General features: G+C 36.5%; 1 protein-coding gene across 1 annotated transcript in view; it reads right to left on the reverse strand.

Annotated features, from left to right (window-relative positions):
- LOC145282885 (uncharacterized) overlaps nucleotides 1-26590 on the reverse strand; it is a 102654-nt gene that overhangs the window by 68836 nt on the left and 7228 nt on the right. Inside the window, exons 2-4 of the mRNA XM_080132260.1 lie at nucleotides 24765-24934; nucleotides 21020-21102; nucleotides 17102-17137 (exon numbers count right to left, since the gene is read on the reverse strand). Of these exons, the coding sequence (XP_079988386.1) occupies nucleotides 17102-17137; nucleotides 21020-21102; nucleotides 24765-24934 (289 nt within the window). The remainder of the gene's footprint in view (nucleotides 1-17101; nucleotides 17138-21019; nucleotides 21103-24764; nucleotides 24935-26590) is intronic.

Here is a 26590-nt window from a genome sequence, read left to right on the forward strand (position 1 = left end):
CTTGGGTTGTAGATGGTCGCTACAATCACATCCTTTGCTCAATTGGTAGAGTGCCTCGCATGTAAGAGGCTCGGGTTCGAATCCCGAGTTCGGATGTGTCTAACTGATGAGTCCAGATGAGGATGAAGCTCGAGTCTTGGACTTCCGGTTTGTTGACTTTGATGGCTCTTGTAGGCTGCGACGTTGTCTGGTTGTGGAAATAATTATATATATACAGTCCTGGTCAAAATCATAAGACCACTTAAGAAAGTAAGCGTTTATGCATATTATCGAATTTTTAATCAAACAAATGGTTGAAACCATTGCCAAAAGGGAAAATATGATGGAAAAAAATCTGCTTCATTCGAAACCTTAACTCTGATCTAATAATTATTTTTAAAAAACAAACATTTTCACCTTGACCAGTACTATATATATATATATATATATATATATATATATATATATATATATATATATATATGATCAGTATTCAATCCCTGACATCGGATCCTAATAGTTATATATATATTGTTGTTGCCCAGGATTAAATGATGATCAACGAATGTTTCACACTCCCATATTTTTACTGTCATCGAAATCAGTGAAATCAGTGAAATCGACCATTTTTTTCAATCAAATCGATTGATTGATTGTTCTAATTAGGGACTACGCAGTGCACTTCGAGGAAGCTTCGCGTGCCTCCCCACAGTGACTTAGTTCACAAAACATTGTAGTCTACATTGCACTGTAGAGAACCTACCGTTGATTTTATGTAATTATTTTTATCAGAGAGACGGTAGCACTCTCTATATAGGGATGGCCCGTACACGCCTATATACGCCTACAAAACAAAACTATCCAAATCTCAACTAAAATCAAATTATAAGTTTCAAAAAGCACATATTCTTACAGAGAAGCGTCTTACGAATCCAGCGAGTGTCAGAACGTCGGTTAAAATGTCAAAAGAGAGCAAAAAAAAAAAGGGGTACAAAAATGGCCAATTGTTCTTCTTTCTTCTTTCTTCTTCTTCTTTCTTCTTTCTTTTGAGACGATGTATCTCGATGTACGAACGGTCTCTGACAACAGTTCAAGCATCAATCGACTGCTCTTTACACGGAGAAGTGCAGTGACCCATCGCTTTTTAGCTAACTCCATAATTAAATAAGATTACGTGTAATAACAAGTTTTAAACACTATATACCCAATGTAGACAGACCACTTCGAACACGGAACTTCTCTCAAAAGGGACAGCTCCAAATAATACACCGGATGCTCACAGACGTTCCAGTTTGCCAGTGGCCTATATTTCTTGCACGCTGAATATTTGAGGTGAACGTTAAGGTTTTTTCTTTAAACAGTAACCCACCAGCGTTAATGAAACCACGAAATCTTTATCTCAGTTGATCAAAATTGTTATAAGAGTAACCTATCAGCAAGTACGACGTCAAAAAACAATGTTATAAAAACAAATAATTCTTCAGATTTTGGACTGTAAAATATGTACAAAATGTCAATGCTGTGACCAGGATTCGAACCTAGGTTAGCACGGCCACAACGTGGGGTCCTAACCTCTAGACGATCACGGCTAACACTGACGTCTGTCGCTCTTGGCAGAAAGACACATGACTACTGTCAAACTATTGAAAAATAAGGAGGAAACTTGAAATTCTCACGCATGCGCAAAATACACTATAGCAACCATTGTTAAATGCAGCTGAATCTCTTCGCTCGCTAAGAAAAGTAGATCAGACCAGTTCTTCTAAGAACTCACCAAACGCCAAATGAAATAAGTTAAATTAACCGCAAAAGAAACTGCAAGAAAGTCATCTTCTAAGAACTCACTGGAAGCTGACCAAAAAGAATCAAAATCCAAGCCCTAACCACAAAAATAACTAGATATTGTGGCTACTATACACAATCTACTAATAAAAACAAGTAAGTTTTCTAAAATAAACTACAATAAATTAACCAAGTAACCTCACACTGTCACTGATTAGGACTTCATATAAAGATAACAACTACACTATTGGTGTATATACCTTTCCACACTTTAACTATTGGTGACGGGGCAGTATCTCAATTCTACGAGAGTTGTCTTGCTATAAGATAAGTGATATTATAGTAAGATAGACATAAGTGTTATATGTTTACATTTAATAAAAAATGCCAAAGTCAGCACGTAGTAAAACAGCTCAGAGAAATATAGACTATGAAAAAAACAAAGTCAAGGTATTATCTGAGCAAAAAGAATACTATCAGAAAAATGCTGAAATAATAAAAATTAAGTATCATGCAAATCCTGAGGCAAAGAAGGCTGCCTCACGTGCTGACTCAAAAGCACGGTATAACAGGGATCCCGAGGGCAAAAAAAACTGCCTCACGTGCTCTTTATAACAAAGAACCAGAAAAAAGAAGGCTGCCTCACGTGCTCTTTATAACAAAGAACCAGAAAAAAAGAAGGCTGCTTCACGTGCTCTTCATAACAAAGAACCAGAAAAAAGAAGGCTGCCTCACATGCTGACTCAAAAGCACGGTATAACAGGGATTCCGAGGGAAAAAAAGCTGCCTCACGTGCTCTTTATAACAAAGAACCAGAAAAAAGAAGGCTGCCTCACGTGCTGACTCAAAAGCACGGTATAACAGGGATTCCGAGGGGAAAAAAGCTGCCTCACATGCTCTTTATAATAAAGAACCAGAAAAAAGAAGGCTGCCTCACGTGCTGACTCAAAAGCACGGTATAACAGGGATCCCAAGGGGAAAAAAGCTGCCTCATGCACAAACTATTATAAAAAGACCTAAAACCCAGCAGGAAGCGACCTGCTACTAATGGAGGCGGCTCATTTCCGCCTCCTAAAAAAGACAATACTATCATGAATGTAAGTTTAAAAATAAGACTGTAAGTAAAAATACTAATTAACAAGAATAAAAAAGCATTGGTAATGCAAAAGGATATAGGGATGGTATGCCAAAAAGTATACAAACAAGATAGCTATGAATGGCTAGGCACATGGAAATAGAATTGCATCCAAAGTATAGCCCTATAGCTTTTTACAACCGTAATGATGGCACGGAATGAAGATTGGAGAAAAGCTATAGGGCTATACTTTGGATGCAATTCTATTTCCATGTGCCTAGCCATTCATAGCTATCTTGTTTGTATACTTTTTGGCATACCATCCCTATATCCTTTTGCATTTCCAATGCTTTTTTATTCTTGTATATATAATGGATTGAATAAAAGTTTAAAATTCAAAAGTCAAGTATCATGGTTCAATTGTGGTCTAAACAAGAAACACTCATTTCCAACCCGTCTTTGTTATATCAAGGAAGTTACTGTTGATTTTATATGCCGGGCCTTTCTGATTGTGCTGAAATGAAGCTTCTCAAATGCACGTGTGATGTTAAGATGTTTACTTTGGTCAAGCTCGACTGTCCCTTCTTTCATCGGATGTTTTCGATTATCGATACTTATCAATTATCGATACTTATTGATTATCGATACTTATCGATTATCGATACTTATCGAAGGCATTTCAATACAAAACCTATCAAAGAACACTGCCAAATGAATGTTGGAAGAAAATGACGATAACTTTTTGGATACTCTTTTTCATCCCAAACAAAGCATGTTGCCACTTAGAATATAAGGGACTATTAGTTATGATTGTGTCGAATAGGGAACTGTAGGGAGTTGAGTAGCGAGATGTCAGTACATGTTTAAACTTCTACATGTTAGTACAGTTAAGGAAGCAGGAAACAAGGAGGGAATTCCAAAATTTAGTAATTTGAAGGAAGAAACTATTAGAGTAGAAGTCTTTCCGGTATTTAAGGACCTCAACAGTGAAGAGGTGGGATTTTGCTGCTTGTCAAGTTGGTCAAGGTATGTACGTCGAGGGGGCACAAGTGCTATGAGACCATCAGAGCATATTCCATTAGAGTACTTGTAAAATCGGCACAGAAATGCAACATGAAATGCTATGAAAAGATCGCTCTAAAACTAAATCCGTAAAAAAAAAAAGTTTGTTTTTCGTATAACACGAAAATAAATTCACACAAAATTTATCGACTTTATTTGAGCATGAAAAGTTTGCGAGAAATGACGTCATAGCATTAAAATTTGACATCATGACATCGTGACATCGTGACATCGTGACAAATAAACAATCATCACGACATTGTGACATCGTGACATTGTGACATCGTGACATTGTGACATCGTGACATTGTGACATTGTGACATCGTAACATCGTGACATCGTGACATTGTGACATCGTGACATTGTGACATCGTGACATTGCAACATTGCGACAAATAAACAATCATCGCGACATCGTGACATTGTGACATTGTGACATCGCGACATTGTGACATCGTGACATCGCGACATTGTGACAAATAAACAATCATCGCGACATCGTGACATTGTGACATTGCGACATCGTGACATTTTGACATCGTGAGATCGTGACATTGTGACATCATGACATCGTGACATCGCGACATTGTGACACCGTGACATTGTGACATCGTGACATTGTGACATTGTGACATCGTGACATCGTGACATCGTGACATTGTGACATTGTGACATCGCGACATTGTGACATCCTGACATTGCGACATCATGACATCGTGACATCGTGACATTGCGACAGTTTTAGTATAATCTAATTTATGAAAACTCACTATGTATGTATGCATGTATGTATGTATGTATGTATGTTTATGTCAGGTCATGTCATATGCTACTGGTACCATGTAACCCAGTACTACCTGCCTCATGGTCGGATCACCGGCGACTAAACTGGTTCCCCCACCAGACTTGTTTGGTGAGGAGGGCGGCTAGTTTCCCTGAAGGATTAAAAACAAGACTTTCCAAAGGGCGAATGAACTCTTTTTCTGGGTCAACAGTCAACTAGCACCGTGTATATTTGTGTGTGTGTATATGTGTATTGGGGTAGAGAGGGCTCCCGTAAGCCGTGGTGAAGGCAACCTTTCTAGGAGAAGGAAATTTCTGATTTAAAAAACCATAAATCGGAAGACCAGTACCCGCATTAAGCTGGTCTGCACTTTAATTTGTTGCTGGCTATCTTGCTCTTGCTTGTTGCTAGATTTCAACATTTTGAACCGAGAGAGAGACTTAGCTGTTGTACAAAGCTAAGACTGTAACATCATATTTGTATAGATACTCCCTCAGACGTTTGGGCTCATGGATTTTAAATGTCTGGGGGAGTGGCACTCGTCTGACAAGACGTTGCAATCATCATCATCATCATGTATGTATGTATGTATGTTTGTATGTATGTTTGTCTCCATATTTTCAAACTCTACCCGAAACTAAAAGTCACAGACCGGCGCTAAGGGCTTCAAATTATTGGATTTTCTACGGACTGTTCTTTTATGGGTCTTTAGCTTGTTAAAATAATTAAAATAGTTAAAATAGTTAAAATAATTTTTAAGAGGTCAAAATGAAAAAATCGTTACACATTTTGTACATTTATCTTAGTTTATTTTTAATCAGTTCATATGTGTGTCACATTGATACAGTGATAACGTCACTAGCTTTGAATGATAAAGTTTTGATTTCAGTTTCGATTCTAGCTGATAGCACCTAAATAATTTTTTTTTTGCTTTTGAAATCACGATTCTATAATAATATGAAGGGTAACAGGGGGGGGGGCAATAGGCCCCATTACTTGAGGGATACTCCAAGAGCGCTCTTTTCCACAACTTATAAATCTTGGGGCAACAAACCCAACTAGTTTTTTAGTTTAAGCCAATCAGAAGTCTCTATTTCAGTTGCTTCATTCAAGAGAGGTAAGTTCAAACCGAAATTACAAGTGGAAGTTTGCACCACATGGTTTTAATCATTCAGCGGCCATATTGAAACCTGAACACAAACTTTTTTGCCTGTGACAGTCCTTCAGCAAAACTTCTGTTTTCGCCAAAATCTTACAAGTTCCAAGCTTCTCCATTGTGAACCAAACCAATATTTAATTGAAGTAAGTAATTCTTTCATAATTTACATGATACATTCTCAGATTATTTTATTTTTTTCCTTGTCATCATGAATGCTGATCAGCTCCAGAAGAATATTGAGATTTATTAATGTGATCAATGGAACAGTGCCTAGCTTACATGATGAAATTTGATCTGTATTTTCGTATAAGGTACTTTTAAATGAAGGGAAATACCACAATAGTGTGTTATGAGGCTGAATTCCTACAGGTGCTTAATGCCCAAGAATTAGAATACATAATAATCATATACATTGATATTTTGATTAAAAAAAGTAGCAATACAAATGATATTTCAGCCACAAAACTGGTTTGATTATGTATAAACTTGCATATTACCATTTATTTATTTGATTGGCATTCAAATTTAATAAATGTGTCCATTGTTTATACTTGCTGCTTAATGCCCCCACATTTTATGTTTTCATAGAATGGTGTTAACATACAAGAAAAAGAAAAATTGTGGGCGAGTGAACTTCAGCAGCAGTCAAGCAATGAATGACGCATATAACGCAGTCATGAATGGACATATGTCTGCCAACCGAGCATCAAAACAATTTGGTGTGAACAAGAAATCGCCGAACCAAAGGTGAAATCCCTGTGCATGCCCATGTTGGCAGAAAGACGGCACTGTCTCCCACCCTTGAAACCGAACTGATAGAGTGCATCAAACTAATGTCTGGATGGGACTGGGGCTTCTCATCAGAGCAAGTAAAAGACAAAGTTCAAGACTTTATGTACACAATGAAACTCGACACTCCCTTCAAAAACGGACGACCTGGTCGGGACTGGATTGACAGATTTCTTTCTCACCATCCTGATATCACACCAAGGAAGACAGAACACCTCAGTTTCTCAATAGCTGCAGCAGAGTGTCCAAAAGTAATTGAACATTGGTTTGAACTCTTGGACAATATCTTAACCACTGCTGGTGCGAAGGACATGCCATGCCAAATCTGTAACGCAGATGAAAGTGGATTTGTTACTGACCCCAACTCCCAAGTCGTTTTGGCTGCAAAAGGATCAAAAAGAGCGAACCAGCACATTGGTGGATCTGGCAGAGAACAGATAACTGGGAACTGTTCTGGTTCTGCCAGTGGAAAAGTTCTTCCTCCGTACATTGTGTACAAGGGCAAAAACCTCTACGAAGCATGGTGCACAGGTGGTCCTGACGGAGCATGTTACTCTACCAGTGAGAAAGGGTAGATGGAGGACCCACAATTTCTCGACTGGTTCACCAAGCTGTTCCTGGTCAACACAAGAGATGTCAGTGATAAACCACCGTCTTGATATTTGATGGCCATTTTTCCCATCTTTCATACGCTTTGGTTCAAAAAGCAAAGGAGAACAATGTCATTCTATTGCGACTTCCGGTCCACCTCACTCATCTGCTGCAAACATTTGATCGTGCAGTGTTCCGGCCTGTGAAATGGCAACAATTGTTGTTAGCTTGCCAGAACACACAGGGGACCAGTGGGAAAGAAAGGCTTTCCCAGCCAGTTAAAGAAACTGTTTGAAGAGTCTTTTGAGTCTGAGACTATCAAAGCAGGCTTCAGTTCAACAGGGATTTGCCCGTTCAATCCCCAAGCTTTCAGTGTGATTGATCGGCTGCAAGTGAACACACCATGACCACCGTTCGCCTCTTCCTCTAAACCCCAGTCTGGCACTCTTTCAGACCACTTGCCTGCTTCTCCTTCATCAGGAACTCAGTCAGCTCCCCCACCATCTACTGCCCCTTCATTAGGAACACCATCTGCCGCCCCTTTATCGACCTTTCCTCCAACTGCCCCAACTGCTGGAGTGTTATCTCATGTCCATGGTGTTTCATCCTCCTCTTTGTCTATTAGGGACTTTTTTCCTTAAGCAGCTAAAGACTCATTTCTCTAATACAGGAAGAGGAAGATCGGCCAGAATTCAATGCTTTCACTATGGCGAAAGTCTTACAGAGTTTAAGGGAGGAAAAGCTTGCAAAGAGGGGGCGAGGACAAGGCAGAGGTAGGGGTAAGGGAAAGAGCAGGTGCAAAACCACCCAAAAGGACACAAAGTACCCAGGATCACGTAGCCCGACGGACTCTGACTCATCAGGTGACACTGAATGTGAACGGTGTGGACAAGCTGGTCGTGATAACTGGATACAGTGAGACGTTTGAAGCCTCTGGTATCATGCCAAATGTAGACATCACTGGGAGCCTTGAAGATACAGAAGATGAGAAGGGGCTGTGCGATATTTGTACTCAATAAGGTGTGTGCCTAATATCCTCAAGGCAGGTGCTTAATGCCCCTCAAAATCTACCAAATCAGAATTACGTGTATGTGCCAATAAAAAAATCAAAATAAAATATTTCTTATGGCTTTTTATTCCGACAAGTGGTGAATATTCATAACACGTAAGTAAAGAAAACTATGATACGTTTTATTTTAACATTTGATTCAGATTTTTTTTAGATGATTTGTGCTCATATTTCCCCCTGTTACCCTAGAAAATTTGGACAAAATTGTCTGTGAGATGGGTATATTTGCTGATGACATCACGCTCTATAACAGGCACGACAGGAAAACAAATGAACACATATCTAGGGAAATAGTAGAAACACTAGAGGATGACCTCCAATCTGTAGTGGAATGGGGATAAAAATGGATGGTCACATTCAATGCGGCCAAGACTAAGCTTGTTTCCTCCAATAATTACGAGAAACCTTCTCTACCACCAATAGCAATGGCCAAGAACACATTACTTGAAAGTACTTGTTTTAAACTCTTCGGTCTAACGTTCACATGGAACAGATACATTGAGAGCATTGCCAAGGCTGCTGTGAAGGAGGTGGGCTCTCTCTACCGTGCCAGAAAGCTACTTACCCCTGAAAGCATCCTATACCTCTATAAAGCCATCATTCGCCCATGTATGGAGTATTGTTCTCATATTTGGGTTGGTGCATCTGCTACTTGTCTCTCACTCCTGGACAGGGTTCAAAAGAGAGTCGCCAACCTGATAGGTCCTGAACTGTCATCTAAGCTTCGACCTCTGTCCCATCGACGAAATGTTGCATCCCTCTGCCTGTTCTATAAGTATTTTAATGGTGAAAGCTCTGACGAACTACAAGCACTTTTACCCCCTCGACGTAAATACCTTCGACAAATCCGACAAGCAGCTAAATCCCACACCTACACAATAAAAGCCTTCTACTCCAATAGTTTCTTCCCCAGAACTGCTAGACTTTGGAACTCCCTTCCGGGATTCTGCTTTCCCAACTGTACTGACATGCAGAAGTTCAAGTGTAATGTGAACAGACATCTTGCTGCTCAACTCCATACATAGTATCCCTGCAACTTATATCTCCGATAGTAGCCCCCTACTTCAAAATGGCCTTGTCAGAGGTGAAAATTTAATAATAAAATAATGTATCATATTTAAACGTATTTTACGACGACGGTTATGGTTTAACGGAAGCTGTGTTCATTGTGAATTCATCGTATAAAATGTAGGTCTCTCATTTCCCTATTCTTATCTGGTTCTCATCAATTTGCATGAGAAATGTAGCCATACTTAAGAGAACCAGAAGACAAATGTGTGAGGATTAATTCAGTGTAATTCACAAATCAACTTGTGATATTAATTGTAACATTTCTTTTTACTAAACTTTAAGTTGAAGACACCATTAACAACGAATGGTGTCTTGGTTGGTTGGTTGTTTTGTTTTACGGCATATCAACCCTTTTCAGGTTATTAAATGCCGAATCTGGTGATTTTGTAGAACGATTTTTTAATATAGTATATTTGTTTTTTAAGTCATATTCTATTTAACCCATAGTTGGGACCCTAACAGGTCAGAGTGGACCTGGGAGCAATGGCAATTAAAGGGTGGCTCCACACTCCCTAAGGCCTGCAAACTGGGGCCTCACCATCGGGTATACTTTAAGGTCATATCCAGGACCGTTAATGGTGTCTGGAAAAACTGTACTCGGTATGCGTGCAAATACAGAAATACGTTTTAATTATTTTATACTACCAGGGAAACCCGACGTTGCCCGGAATCGAAGGATAATCAACGAATGCTTCACACTCCCATATTTTTTATTGTCATCGAAATCAGTGAAATTGACCATTTTTCAATCAAATCGATTGATTGACTGCTCTAATAAGAGATCCATCGCGGTGCCATCAATTAAGCTTCACATGCCTCCCCTCTGCAGTAATTTTCTCCACAATACATTGTAGTCTACATTGCACTGTAGAGAACCTACTGTTGATTTTATAAATGTATTTTTATATAAAAATTTGAATTAAAGTTTAACATGCAAAAGTCATGTTTCAAGTGTGCTCTAAACAGAATATTTATTTCGAGCGCGCCACTATCATATCAAAGAACTTACTGTAGATTTTGTATGCCAGTTCTTTCTGCTTGTACGGTGCTAATGGCTTTAATTAAAGTTTAAAATGGAAAAGCCAAGTACCATGGTACAATTGTGCTTTAAACAGAAACATTCATTTCGAACGTGCCCTTGCCATATTAAATAACCTACTGTTGGTTGTGTGTGCCGGCCTTTCTACTTGTGTGGTAATAAAACTCCTCAAATGGATTTGTGATGTTAGGCTGTGTAAGGTGTTAACTTTGGTCAAAATCGTTAATTCCTTCTTTCATAGAATTTTTCGATTTTCGATACTTATTGACTATATTCCGATAACAAAACCTATCTAAGAACGCTGCCAGATACATAAAGTACATTCGTATCGGAGTCTATAGGGAAAGAACTCACACACACACACACACAAACACACACACACACACAAAGTTCATTTTACATAACAGTGGACACAAAGTTATACTTTGTTTGTTTTTTCCTTGCCGACTAACAATAATTCCACTGATATACAACAGTTGCATGTATGGCATAATCACGCTGACACACTGGAATTTCAAAGTTCGAGGGAAGAAACTATTGTTACAGGAAAAACGGCTGTCCCCTTTTCCTGTAAATAAGAACGTTAAATAAGTGGAAAATGAGATTAGGATAAGCCGAGATTCGAACCTTGTGAGCCAGGTTCAGAAATAGATTTAGAATTTGGAATGTTAGAATTTCGCTATTGTTAAATTCTATATAACATAGTTCGATATTGTTTGTTTTGTAAAAAAATTATTTGTTCATTCTTTTATGAAAACTGAATTAAAAAGGTCAGCTAAAAATAATGAACAATACAAATTAAAAATATATTGTAAAAAAAATAGGTTAATTGAGAATTCCTTGTTTGCAGAAGTGTGTTTTGGAAACGGTGCTTAGCTACGTGAGTTGGTCACGTTTTGGAACCACACATCTGACGTCATAGCAAAAGGGAATTCTCAATATAGGAGCTAGTTTTTAGTCAGATCAAGACAGTCAAGCAGACAGGTTCGAGCAGCCAGCAAAGGCAGTCGGAAAGAGTTACATGATCAGAGGAGGGTCCCTTTAGAAGCGAAGGGAGAACATTTAACCATGTAGAAACGAATTTGAATTTCTGACGTCATCATCATTTCTACCGGTCAAATGAAATAATGAACATCATCGATTTTTGTAACTGTTTTGTCTTCGTGTCGTCATTCAACAATTGAAGGTAACATGTTAATCATCTTAATATGAACTTTGTATTTTTTTTTTTTTTACATAGTGATCACCACTTATCAAGGCCCGGAAGCCACTCAGGGATAAGGGTTATTGCAAGTACATTACGTTAGGAGATTTGCTGAAGTGTTTACTTAAAGGGGCGGTTCATTAGGAATTTGTTAACAGTGGACTTAAAGACATCCAAGTTGTAGTCCGGAGGGAAGCAGGCAGACGGAACAAAGTTCCACAGGCGTGCAGTTCTAAGAAAGAAGCTTTTTTCATGGAATCCGCGTTTTGATTTAGGCACAGATATAGAGTGGGGGAAATTTTTCACAATGGATTCAGCTAGATGGGTGTTTTTCGTGAAAGATTGGCGAGGGGGGACCAGAGATTGGAGTTCAGACGAGCATCTGCCATGGAAATAACGATAAAACAGGCTCGCAACGTCTCTTCTGTGGGAGAGAGGTTGCAGGGTAGAGAAAAGGGCATCCCCCACTAAGCCACGAAGTCTATTTTGTACTTTGTCAAGGTAGGATAGGCTGTTTTTAGCAGCTCCTGCCCAGATATGGCAACAGTATTCCATCCTTGGACGTACTTGGCTTTTATATAGATAGAGAATTGCATCAGTAGTGAGATATCTTCTGGAGCGGTAGAAGGATCCCACCATCTTTCCAGCGACCTTGGCAACAGACTTGATGTAAGTGTTCCATTTCAAATCAGGAGTAAAGGTCAAACCCAGAAGCTTGTCAAAACACGAGGCCTCACCCAGACGAGAGCCATCCAACACAATTGATGCCAGATGGGGATCAGAGCGTTGATGATGTAAGGATAGGAGTTTGGTTTTGGATGCATTAAAGGTAACCAGCCACATCTTCCCCCACTGAACCACGCGCTCGAGATCAGAGGAGAGAGAATCAGAGAGAACTTTGTCATTTACAGCCTTTGATGTGTTGCTGTAGATGGTCGTGTCATCAGCATAGATGTCAACGAATGATTTAAGTATGTGTTTAGGGAGGTCATTGATGTAGATCAGGAAGAGAGTTGGACCCAGGATTGACCCCTGAGGGACTCAAACATTAATACTGCAGGCCTATGATTTTTGTCCATCTATAACCCCCTTCCAATTAATATACCCCCCCCTCCTCCATCATAGATAATGATTCTCCCCCTCTGATGTAAGAGAACATTAATACACATTAATTCAATAATGAATTCTCATCATCCTCTCACTCTGTTATAAATGTCTCTCTCATCATCGTCAACCCTGTATTACATGTACCCGTTATATGTCCCCGTCATCTCTCGATATATGATCCCCAATATGAACCCCCCTGCTATACAACACTATTAGAGTAGAAAGCTTTCTGGCTTTTAGGGACCTCAACAGGGAAGGAGTGTGATTTTATTGTTAAGCAGGTTTGTCGGGGATATCTACGTATATGTGTATATTACTATGTATGTATATGTGTATATTACTATGTATGTATATGTGTATATTACTATGCATGTATATATATCACTATGTATGTATATGTGTATATCACTATGTATGTATATGTGTATATTACTATGTATGTATATGTGTATATTACTATGTATGTATATGTGTATATTACTATGTATGTATATGTGTATATTACTATGTATGTATATGTATATATCACTATGTATGTATATGTGTATATCACTATGTATGTATATGTGTATATTACTATGTATGTATATGTGTATATCACTATGTATGTATATGTATATATCACTATGTATGTATATGTGTATATCACTATGTATGTATATGTGTATATTACTATGTATGTATATGTGTATATCACTATGTATGTATATGTATATATCACTATGTATGTATATGTGTATATCACTATGTATGTATATGTGTATATCACTATGTATGTATATGTGTATATTACTATGTATGTATATGTGTATATTACTATGTATGTATATGTATATATCACTATGTATGTATATGTATATATCACTATGTATGTATATGTATATATCACTATGTATGTATATGTGTATATCACTATGTATGTATATGTGTATATCACTATGTATGTATATGTGTATATTACTATGTATGTATATGTATATATCACTATGTATGTATATGTGTATATCACTATGTATGTATATGTGTATATCACTATGTATGTATATGTGTATATCACTATGTATGTATATGTGTATATTACTATGTATGTATATGTGTATATTACTATGTATGTATATGTGTATATTACTATGTATGTATATGTGTATATGACTATGTATGTATATGTGTATATTACTATGTATGTATATGTGTATATCACTATGTATGTATATGTGTATATTACTATGTATGTATATGTGTATATTACTATGTATGTATATGTGTATATCACTATGTATGTATATGTCTATATCACTATGTATGTATATGTGTATATTACTATGTATTACTACATTATTGGAATGAAAACGAATTTGGTGAAAAAAATAACTTATTGTAGCCCCCCCCCCTAAAAAAAGGTGGACAAGTTGTAGAACTGAAATTTTCTACAACTTGGAAACGATATTTGTCGTTGGCATCGTTATATTTACATATATATGTCGTTGGCATCGTTATATTTACATATATATATTTACATATATATATATACATATATATGTCGTTGGCATCGTTATATTCGTTATATTACGTAGTCTTAAATTTACTGATAAACTTGTTTGAACCTGTGACTTTCTCTTCAGTTGAATTATGTGATAAATAAAAGTCTAATTCCTCTGGCTTCTTGAATATAATGTTGTCGGCTTTTGATCTGAACATCACGTAGATGTTAACTCCTGGGTTTCAATCAATGAGGAAATAATTAATTGCTAACTAAACTTTCCTTATAAAGTTTTAATAAATTCATTTTGGTATTGGATGGAGTGCTTTATCGATAGTCCCCATTACAAGAGTAGAGTAAGACATAAAGTTGATCTTTTATGTACAGAAAATCCCCCCCCCAAAAAAAAAGGAGCAATCTGTATTGGATAAAACTTAAAAGTTTCCTCGATTAAGAAGGGTCTCTCCTTCATCAACCGAAGAGAGTAAACTGGAAAAATATGATATGATGATAGGAGGTGTCTTCAATAAGTTTCCAGACTTTTTCATATTGCTATGATATATATTGATAATACACACGTGAAACACTATTCCTCCTTCGAAGTTATCTCCTCCGGTTGCAATGCTCTTATTGTACCATTCAAACAACTTCTCGAACGCCCTATGGAAGTCCTCTTGTGTTAGCATGTCAATGATCGTCTTCACCGCCTCCTTCATCTCCTCAATTGTCCCATAACAACAGTCTCCAAGGTTTTCCTTGAGCTTAGGGAATAACCAAAAGTCACAGGAGAAAATATAAACTATAGGGAGGGTGAGGAACTGTCTTGATGCCCATCTTGGTCATAACGTCTTTCTTTCTGATCTTCTCTGGGCACTCTTGGGACAAACTTTGCGCAAATCTTCCACATCTTCAGTTCCTCGTGAATAATTGTGTGTACAGTTCCCACACTGACATCAAACTGTACACTTATTGTCTCCATAGATACACGACGGTCTTTATTTGACCAATCATCTTTGATGTTCTGACTTCCTTACTTCTCTCATCATCCCACACCTCTAATCATCCCACAGAAATAAAACCAACACTAGCAGAAATAATAATAATAATAATAATAATAATAATAATAATAATAATAACAAACCAACCCCGGACAAGAACAACCATACCATAAATAAAAATACTAATAACGAACAAGATAAATGCCATTGTAGACACCGCACACTTTGCCCAGTTCAAAATAAATGTCTAACAAAAAGCGTAGTTTATCAAGCAACAATACTTGCGAAAGAAAACCCGAATAACAAGAAATATTACATAGGCATGATTTCCTTAGATTTCAAAGCCCGATACTATGACCACAAAAGTACATTCAAAAATAAAAAAACACCATATAAAAACAACACTAGCGAATAAATACTGGGAACTCAAAGAAAGCGGACATTCGCCGGTAGTCAAATGGAAAATAATGAGACAAGCTACCACATGCAGACATTTAGACGACCCATGTAAATTATGCCTCTATGAAAAATTTTCTATCCTGTACTTTAAAGAACCTCAAAATCTATTAAACTGTAGGCGAGAAATAGCAAACAACTGTGTTCACAAAATAAAACTTACTCTAGGATAGCGATACAAAATAGCTTTAAAACTAACAATAACAATAGAAAATAAACAAATAAATAAATTAAATAAGCATGAATATACATAAACGATCACACACATATATGTATATATATATATATATGTATATATATATGTGCATGTATGTGTGTACACATAGGTATATGTATATATACAAATAAAAAGGAGAACGTCTACCTAAAACCACTAACCTAGTTCTAAAACAGATCCTTTGTTTGATAAAATGTATGCCCATTGGCTGATAGGAAGGGGCGCGGTGGATACTAGAAAGCTGATTGGCTTACTAGAAATCCTCAACATATATAAAAACAAGATGCAACCACAGAATTCGCGCATAAGCCTGCCGAATCCTATAGTTGGATGAAACGCAGAATATTCAGTGTAGCTTAATCGCCATATATATTTTATAAATTACTAACTAGCTCTACCTACATATTGAGCACTTTTAAGTAAATACTTAAAGTTTACGCATAAATCTATACTTTCGTATATTAAATTTATGTGAATAAATGAAGTAGTTATATATATATATATATATATATATATATATATATATATATATATATATATATATATATATATTCGTACATTTATAAGCTACAATCAACATCCAATTGAATGCTTTGACGATAATTACGGTTTTCGAAAGGCGAACAATTAAAAGATACATCTGCCTTACTTAATAATTGCTAGGTTTATTTATGGTGTCTTTTACATATAAAAAACGCCCAATACGTCTGCTGATGAGGAGACTTTGTTTAAAAAAACTATATGTCAAAATTATTGTCCGTGGCTTAATGTCACAATAAAACATCGTTTCCGAAACGATCGTACAAATTATTGACTTTGTTGTTGTTCCTTCTTATGAAACAGATTTTTAATTTTTAATTCTAATTTGAATTTTAAATTATCAATCACATTACTATATATATATATATATATATATATATATATATATATATATATATATATTACATTACTATATATATATATAATTTATATATATATATAATTTATATATATATATATCACATTACTATATATATATATAATTTATATATATAATATATATATAATTTATATTTAATTATTATAGTAAAAAAATAATTATATATATATATATATATATATATATATATATATATATATATATATATATATATTTACTCACTAGGAATTTTCACACAGACCATCATCAGAGAATACTGTTTTAGGACAACTTGTGATATTATCTGGAGTCTAAGTGACAACAAGTCTATCATTATTACCTGATTTTCTCCTTGTGCTGTTCGTGTTTTTGTCATCTGCAAAAAAATAAACTAAAATATGAGGTTCTTAAATTACAGAACATTTGTTTTGTCTTAAAAATGCAAGTTTTTATACGGTATAATCACGCTGACAACGACGTTAAGCATTGTTAAGCCTGGTCAGTATTAAAATGAGTGGCCATATTGGAATACCAGTTTTGTATGTGCTCTCTGCTTATCTCGGCATTGTTTCCAGTCGTCGTAGATTTGTTTTCTTTGCCACTTTGAAATCATGCAGTGCTAACTCAGAAGAGGTTTTGGTGGAGATTGCACCACCTTGCTTAACTATTACACGTGCAAGCAATCTTATAGTGAGGTTAGGGTTAGGGTTATAGTGAGGTATCCATTCTCTCTTGAAACAAAACAGAGGCCATTTACTTCGATGACATTTTTTTATAAAGAAGTCACCAGTTATCAAGGCCCGAAGGCCACTTAAGGATAAGGTTTAATGAGTGCATGGAAGTCAATGGGAACATATCGTAGTAATCGTTAATAGTAGAAATTTGGTAAATTGGATTACTTAAGAGGATGGTTCAACAAAAATTTGTTTACGTTGGACTTTAAGACGACCATACTGTAGTCAGCTGAAAAGCAGGCAAACGGAAAAGAGTTCCACAGACGTGCAGTTCTTAGAAAGAAGCTTTGTTCATGGAATTTACGTTTAGGTTTAGGCAGTGAGTGAGGAAATTATTGATAGTGGTTTCAGATAGACGAGTTTTTATTAACAAAATTATTATATTGAACAATGTTAATATTTTTGACTTCTCGTTCCTTATTGACTTGATTGTCGCGCTTGGAATGATGGGAAATATAGTCTATTAATAGACTATTTTTTTTAATAAAAAATATCAATACATTAATAAGTTTTAATAAAAAATATAGTCTATTAATAGACTACATTTTTTTAATAAAAAATATCAATAAATTAATAAGTTTTAAATCGAAAAGATTTAGAAAGAAAACGATTATTTATCTATATTAAACTATCAGGAAGACCTGTCGTTGCCCAGGATTGGATGAGGAACTCTATATCCGTTTCCGTCCAACAGTAAAGTTTGCGCTCACTGCAAGATCCACGTCACTCAAAAATCCTTACCAGGCATTTTCGTTGGTTTTCCACTATACCATTCGATGACAAATAAGTAACTTCATCCGTGAAGTCATCGATCCAGCACCACCATCAGACTTGAAGAAACGTCGCGGTGGCCAATTCAAAACCTGACTCAGGACGCTGAACTGATTCTGGGTCCTCAGCTTTACAACGTCCATCGCTGGATCCACGAATTTCACTCATAACGGAAGTAGCTTCGAATCGCTGTCCCTGGTCAACCAGTGTTTGGGACTTTATGACTATGACTTCCCTTCATCCCATAACACTTTATTCGGATTTTATTCGTATTTATTGCATTTAAGTATTCCATTTATTTGGAGTAGTGTAACGTTATACCCATATTTTTAACAGTATCGTTGCATTTAAACAGTGTACGCATATTTTTAACAGTGTCGTTACATTTTAACGTTATGCCCATATTTTTAACCGTGTCGTTACATTTTAACATTGTACGCATATTTTTAACAGTGTCGTTACATTTTAACGTTGTGCCCATATTTTAACAGTGTCGTTACATTTTAACGTTGTGCCCATATTTTTAACAGTGCCGTTACATTTTAACATTGTGTCCATATTTTTAACAGTGCCGTTACATTTTAACGTTGTGCCCATATTTTTAACAGTGCCTTTATATTTAAAAATTGTAGGCATATTTTTAACGGTGTCGTTACATTTAAACATTGTACGTATATTTTTAACGGTGTCATTACATTTTAATGAACCCGACATGTTGTAGACTCTATTGCAAGTAACATAAGAAAAGAAAAACCATCGACGCCCGTTTTCTTTTAAAGTCTTTATATCTGGTATTTCCAACACCATATTTTTTCTGAATATCAAAACAATTTATTATTTCTCTTTTTCCAGCAACGTGTGACTTTTCATCTCTGCTCTGACACCACTCACACATTTTGAATAAGTTTCGAATCTCATTTCTCCGATTACTTGTGTCTCGAACACGTCTTCTTTCTAACTGTGGCCATGTCTCGAACACGTCTTCTTCCTAACTGTGGCCATGTCTTGAACACGCCTTCTTCCTAACTGTGGCCATGTCTCGAACACGCCTTGTTCCTAACTGTGGCCATGTCTCGAACACGTCTTCTTCCTAACTGTGGCCATGTCTCGAACATGTCTTCTTCCTAACTGTGGCCATGTCTCGAACACGTCTTCTTCCTAACTGTGGCCATGTCTCGAACACGTCTTCTTCCTAATTGTGGCCATGTCTCGAAAACGCCTTCTTCCTAACTGTGTCCATGTCTCAAACACGTCTTCTTCCTAACTGCGGCCATATCTCGAACACGCCTTCTTCCTAACTGTGGCCATGTCTCGAACACGTCTTCTTCCTAACTGTGGCCATGTCTCGAACAAGCCTTCTTCCTAACTGTGGCCATGTCTTGAAGACGCCTTCTTCCTAACTGTGGCCATGTCTCGAACACGTCTTCTTCCTAACTGTGGCCATGTCTCGAACACGCCTTCTTCCTAACTGTGGCCATGTCTCGAACACGTCTTCTTCCTAACTGTGGCCATGTCCCAAACACGTCTTCTTCCTAACTGTGGCCATGTCTCGAAGACGCCTTCTTCCTAACTGTGGCCATGTCTCGAACACGCCTTCTTCCTAACTGTGGCCATGTCTCGAACACACCTTCTTCCTAACTGTGGCCATGTCTTGAACACGCCTTCTTCCTAACTGTGGCCATGTCTCGAACACGCCTTCTTCCTAACTGTGGCCATGTCTCGAACACGCCTTCTTCCTAACTGTGGCCATGTCTCGAACACGCCTTCTATCTAACTGTGGCCATATCCCAAACACGTCTTCTTCCTAACTGTGGCCATGTCTCGAACCCGTGCCTCTCTGGTTACGCACCCAATGTTGTTTTTTATCTTTGTTATGGCATCACATCGCGCAGCTAGCTTGGTCATTTGCATATGGCTGCTGCTGCTGATAATCCAGCTCTGTTACAGTAAGGACGAAAGAATCACTCAGCATTAATTGAAATTAATTGTTAAGTTAAATCAATCGAACTAAACTTGCATAAATTCATAGTTTTTATTATTATTATCATTATTATTATTATTATTATTATTATTATTAACATTATTATTATTATTATTATTATTATTATTAACCAACACAGATTCAACCTCGCTGACCAGGAACTAATGATTCCTGATTAAATTTTTAAACTTCATAAAACCATTTTTAATATTTATTTTTACACATGAAGACAATTAAATGTGTCATGATTTTTTACAACCTCATCTCAAATCTATTCATTCTATGATGATTTTAATAATCGGTTATAGTCTAGATTGCTTGTTTTTTTATGACTTCCGGTTTTTGTTCCGCAAATAAGACGACGGTTACAAGCACGATAAGTCTCTTATTAATGATTATCTGTTTCTCTGATAACGCGAAAGCCCCCTTCCTTCCCCATGTTAAGAATGGCTTTCTTGTTCGTCTGTATCATGTCTAATTATCCAGATGGACAGTAGAAAGCGGGAGTCAACAAGAGCAGACAATCTTGAGTATAACTGAATAATTTTATCAACCAACCCCACCTTAATCACACAAGTAATTAATTGCACGCAGAGATATTCATATGATCATATTTACTTCTAATATGGGTTAGTGTTGCTATGGTTACTGCTATACAATCGAATACAACAGACTTACATTTTGTATTTGTGAAACATTTCTCACAATGTTACTAACGTGTAATCTCTTGTGCAGTCTTTTTTGTTCATTTCTGTACTTTTTTTTTTTTTACCTAAAGATTGGAGGTTGATGCCCTCGAAATTACCAGTTGAATTAAGAGTTGTTGCAGGCGAATTTTGGAGGCGATTAAAAGCACTGAAAAAAAGTGACAAAAAAAATAATAATTAATATATATTTCTACAAAGGAAAATCAAATATAGAGAAGACAGTATAATGCAGATGTGTAATGAGGCAACATTAGATAAAAGGCAGAAAAATATTTGTAAAAATGAAAATCGACAAAAATATACAATTTTCATTGGAATAACAAGTAAATGTAAAGAAAATTAAATGTAAAGAAAATTAAATGTATAGAAACGAATACAATGCAAAAGTGTAACAAATAGACACAAACTGAATGAAATTATAATATAATCGTGGAATGCACACCTTTATTACAACATTATATATGTGTGTATTGTGTTCTTAATTGGTCGGGTAGTGGATGTGTATTGTAATATTTCGGGAAATACACTTTCGTCAGACATTTGTTCAATTTTCAAACATGCATGTCATGACTAATGTAAAATGAGCAATTTTTTTTCAGAAATTATTATTTTTTAAAATCCATTAAATTTAAATTTGAAAATATAAAACTTGTGTTGATACTCAATATTATTTATTTTTCTCATTTTCAATATTTACCTTATTTATTTAATTTTTTTATTTACTTTTATCATTTGTTTTATTCTTTTATTTATTTTCTGCGATCCTATTAAAACAATTGATGCTAAGTGATGTTATTAAAGAGAAACAACTTTGCGAACGGTTAAAGGGAGATAATTATTGTAATGCTAATTTACATATTAACATAAATATACGCGCTCAGACATATACATGGGGCCAAATCTACAGGAACGCTACGTAGGGAATTGAGGAGCGAAATGTCTGTTCAATTTTGATGCACAGTTTTGTAGTAATAAGGATTATCCATTACCACATTTAATCTAAACCTTTGGCATAAAACATTCAATCGAAGTCAACGGGCTAAAACGTTTGCCCGTTTTTAAAGGGTTAAAAGTTTAGTTTTAAATATAATTATGACAACTTTTTCTTTTATAAACGTATTATTACTAACTTCAACTTCTCGTATTACTTGTTACCAGTGATTGTTGCTGATAACACTGGAACCTGAGTGATAGCAAGTTTCCATATATATTCCATTACTCTCCCTTATATTCCATTATTTTTGTTAATTTCTAGGTGTTCTCGCAGCAGACATTTCCCCGTGATTTTCTGATAACACCTGGCGTTTCTATATAGAATCTGAGCGATAAGAAATCTCCTTAATATTCTAATATTCTCTGCTCCCTTCAAATCGAAATCTGGATAGTGCTACCTCCCCGAAGGCTTTCTATTCTCTCAAACCTCCCTCGATCACTTTGCATGGTAGCATCCGATGTTTTTGCTACTGCGTTTGATGAGGGGCATCATTTATTAGTATTTACTTGAAGGAAGTTCTACGTTTGCGTCGGCTATTTTGACATAGACTTATTACTTTTAGGGTTGAAAATGATTTCTTTGGAAAATACGTTGAGTTAACACGTTCCTATGAAAACTCAGATGCTTTCGGAAGTGACGAAAAAATCAAATTTAATCGAAGCGGAAAAGGTCTCATGGAATGTAGACAGGACAGAAATCGCATTAAAAAAAGATTAACAACGCTTTTCGCTTCCAGATCACCTACACAGTGTCTGTTGATCAATCAAGGAGAATTGTTTTGTCCAATCAAATGCGCTTTCTTTGGAATATAACAAAAATAATACCTTATCTTAATAGACTAATGGAGATAATTATGAATTATTTTCGGAGAAAAAAAGCTGGTATTCATTTTTTTATATTGTTTTCATAATATAAAATTAATCTGAAAATGTTCTTTGTTTATGTTTGGAAAAGCGTGTCGTTTGAGTGACACAATTGCAACGACCGCTATCAATGGAAGTTACTGTTATCCATAAAGTCCAGTTACGAAAGCATGAAGTTCTAGCATTCTTCAAACTACACGATCTGAAAATGCAATAGGATCGTTATACGGACGGTTATTAATAGAAGTTCTTTGCTCAACCGGTCGATGTGTCGTTATTTATGAGAGGTCCTCGCCTGATGTGTCGCTAATGTCGGCGAAGAGGACAGAGAGAAAGAAAGCAAAACGGAAGCGTCGCTCGCTGTCAGTAGCGGTATATCAAACAAGGATGGCACGAGCCGTTATTTTGAGTTTTCAAGCGTATATATTTAAGAATAATGTCAACAGTTCACGGTCAGGTCGGTAACACAAATAATAAATGGAAAAAATAATTAATAAAAAAAGGGAACAAAATGAATCTACCAACGTTTTAATTCAACAAGCTTAATGCGTTCATTCCGTAAATTGTGATATATTTTTTTTACATGGGGGTCACCACTTATCAAGGCCCGACGGCCACTCAGGGATAAAGGTTATTGCGTGTACAGTAATCAATGAGATAGTATTGTAGTAATCATTAGTATTGCGGGTTTTGATAGAGTGTCTTACTTAAGGGGGCGGTTTGTCAGGAGTTTGTTTGTGTTGGACTTGAAGACGTCCATGTTGTAGTCAGGTGGGAAACAGGTAAGCGGCAGAGAGTTCCACTGGTGTGCAGTTCCAAGAAAGAGGCTTTGCTCATGGAATCTACGTTTGGATTTAGGCACAGATAAAGAGTGGAGAAAATTATTGATAGTAGTTTCAGCCAGACGGGTGTTTCTCGTGAAAGATTGGCGAGGGGGGGGGCGAAGGATTGGAGCTCAGACGAGCACCTGCCATGGAAATAACGATAAAACAAAGACAGGCTTGCAATGTCTCTTCTGTGGGAGAGAGGTTGCAGGGAAGAGAAAAGGGCATCCCCCACTAAACCACGAAAGTTTTGTAACTACAATGTTATGCTAAATATGTGCTTTTTTTTTTGTTTTTTTTTTGTTTGTTTTTTTGCAACTGTTATCATAATTGAGGGTTTCAAATGTAATGCATTTAAAAAAGAGAATAATTATGTTTTGGAAGTCTTCCTTTAGTCAAAGAGAATTGTTTTGTACAATCAAATGCGTTTATTTGGGAATTATGAAGATAATTATTTTTAAGAGAAAAGGGTGGAATCCATTTTTTATATTGTTTCCTTGATATAAAATCTATTTGTAAATGCCTTGTTCGTTTACGTTTGAGAAGTTTGCGTGAAGTTTGCGTGAGAAAGTATATAAAATGCGTTCAATCCGTAAATGGTGATTTGCTTATAAATGCATTTTGCATATACTGTCATGCTAAACGTGTTTTTTTTTTGTTTATTATTTGTTGTTGTTTTTTTTTTTTTGCTTTTTTATTATTTGTTGTTGTTTTTTTGTTTTTGTTTTTTATTACATTTTCACCCCAAACAAAGCACATTGCCACTTTGATGTTGGAGGCTACTATCAGGGACATAAGCTACTTGGGGTACTATGTGGGGAGTTGGGCAGCAAGATGTCGGTTCACGTCACACTTGAACTTCTGCATGTCAGTACAGTTGGGGAAGCAGGAACCCGGAATGGAATTCCAAAATCTAGCGGTTCTGGAGTAGAAGGATCTCTTATATCTAGGGATCTCAACTGTGAAGGGGTGGGATTTTGCAGCTTGTCGGGTTTGTCGGGGGTATTTACGTTGAGGGAGTACAAATTAATTTTTGTTATTTTCTTTTATTCTTTGTGATGCTGTTATCATAATTAAGAGCCACGAATGTATATGTTGTGCAAAGAATTTTATAAACGAGAATAATTACGTTCTGGAAGTTTTTCTTTGATAACGCAATGCTTTCGGGGGTCGACTATTACTGTGAAATTCTTGGTGCGTTCTTTCACGCGGTTTCCTGATTTCGCGCGTAAAGATTTTCGGGTGCAAAAATTTGGAGAAGACAAACATCGGAAGATGCGGATGAGGCTTGTGAATGATCTGCAAAATAAAAAAAAAATACGAAATTGTTTTTTATTTTAAATTTAAAGCATTTTTTTAATTGTTTCATTTCTTCCTTTTTTTTTCACTGAATATGAAGTTCACATTTGCAAAAATGATTGAGACTCGCCATAACATTGAAACTTATTTCATTGTCCTATAAACTATTGACAATTACATTGACAGACAGACAACATTCAATAAAGCTATAATTCGGTATGGATTCAACCGAGATACTATCTATATAATAAGTGAAGTTTGTGTGTCTGTCTGTCTATAGTGGTACCAAATCTTGCATAAATCATAATTACAATATTGCTAAGGCCGCTGCAAAGAAGGCGGGGTCTTTCTACCGTGCCAAAAAAGCTACTTACACCCGAACGTATCCTGTACCTCTATAAAGCCATCATTCGCGCATGTATGGAGTATTGTTGTCATATTTGGGCTGGTGTATCTGCTACTTGTCTCTCGCCCCTGGACAGGGTTCAAAAGAGAGTCGCCAACCTAATAGGTCCTGAACTGTCATCTAAGCTTCAGCCTCTGTTTCATCGATGAAATGTAGCATCCCTATGCCTGTTCTACAAATACTTTAATGGTGAATGTTCTGACGAACTACAAGCACTTGTACCCCCGTCGACGTAAATACCTTCGACAAATCCGACAAACAGCTAAATCCCACACCTACACAATAAGAGCCTTTCTACTCCAGTTTCTTCCCCAGAACTGCTAGACTTTGGAACTCCCTTCCGGGATTCTGCTTTTCCAACTCTGCTGACATGCAGAAGTTCAAGTGTAATGTGAACGGACATCTTGCTGCTGAACTTCCTCCATAGTATCCCTGCAACTTATGTCTCCAATAGTAGACCCTACTTCAAAATGGCACTGTGTCTTGTTTGAGGTTAAAATTGAATAAATAATTTATAAATGTGTTCTGATGAACTCATCACACTTGTTCCCCCCTCGATATAGTACCCTTGACAAGCCTGTTTAGCAACAAAATTCCACCCCTTCGAACTACTATATTTTGGAATTCTCTTCCTCTTACTTGCTTCCCTGATTGTACTTTTTAATTGTTTGCTTCCTTCTTTCCACCCAGCTGAATATGAAGTTCATACGTGCAAATAAGATGCACACTAGCCATAGCATTGAAACTTATTTCATTGTCTTATAAACTGTGGACAAAAATGTTGACAGACATATAACATTCAATAGATATGCATCTATATAATAAGTGTAGCTTGTTTGTTTGTCTGTCGTTGCACCAAAATTTGCATTAAGCATATTACAATAACAGGTCTCGCACTTTCAACTAAGCTCCACCCCCTGTCCCATCGTCGCTCATCATCATCGCACTTGTATCTCCTACACGTACAACGTACATACAAACGACAAACCTGCTTAACAAAGAAAATCCAACCCCTTCATAGTAGAGGTCCCTAAATGCGGGAAAGCTTTCTATTCTCGTAGCTTCTTTCCTCGGACTGCTAGTTTTGGGAATTCCCTACCTGTTACCTGCTTCCCTGGCTGTACTGATATGCTGGTATGCTGGTATGCAGCACTTTGTAGATTAAATAAACGGTTCTGTTCGAAATTCTGAGTTCGACAAAAAGATTCACGAGTTCAACAAGATACACATGAAGAAGGTCGAAGGTTATA

The sequence above is a fragment of the Euprymna scolopes genome, chromosome 1 (assembly GCF_053919585.1).
Source record: "Euprymna scolopes isolate OS-2025 chromosome 1, ASM5391958v1, whole genome shotgun sequence".
NCBI classification, from domain to species: domain Eukaryota; kingdom Metazoa; phylum Mollusca; class Cephalopoda; order Sepiida; family Sepiolidae; genus Euprymna; species Euprymna scolopes.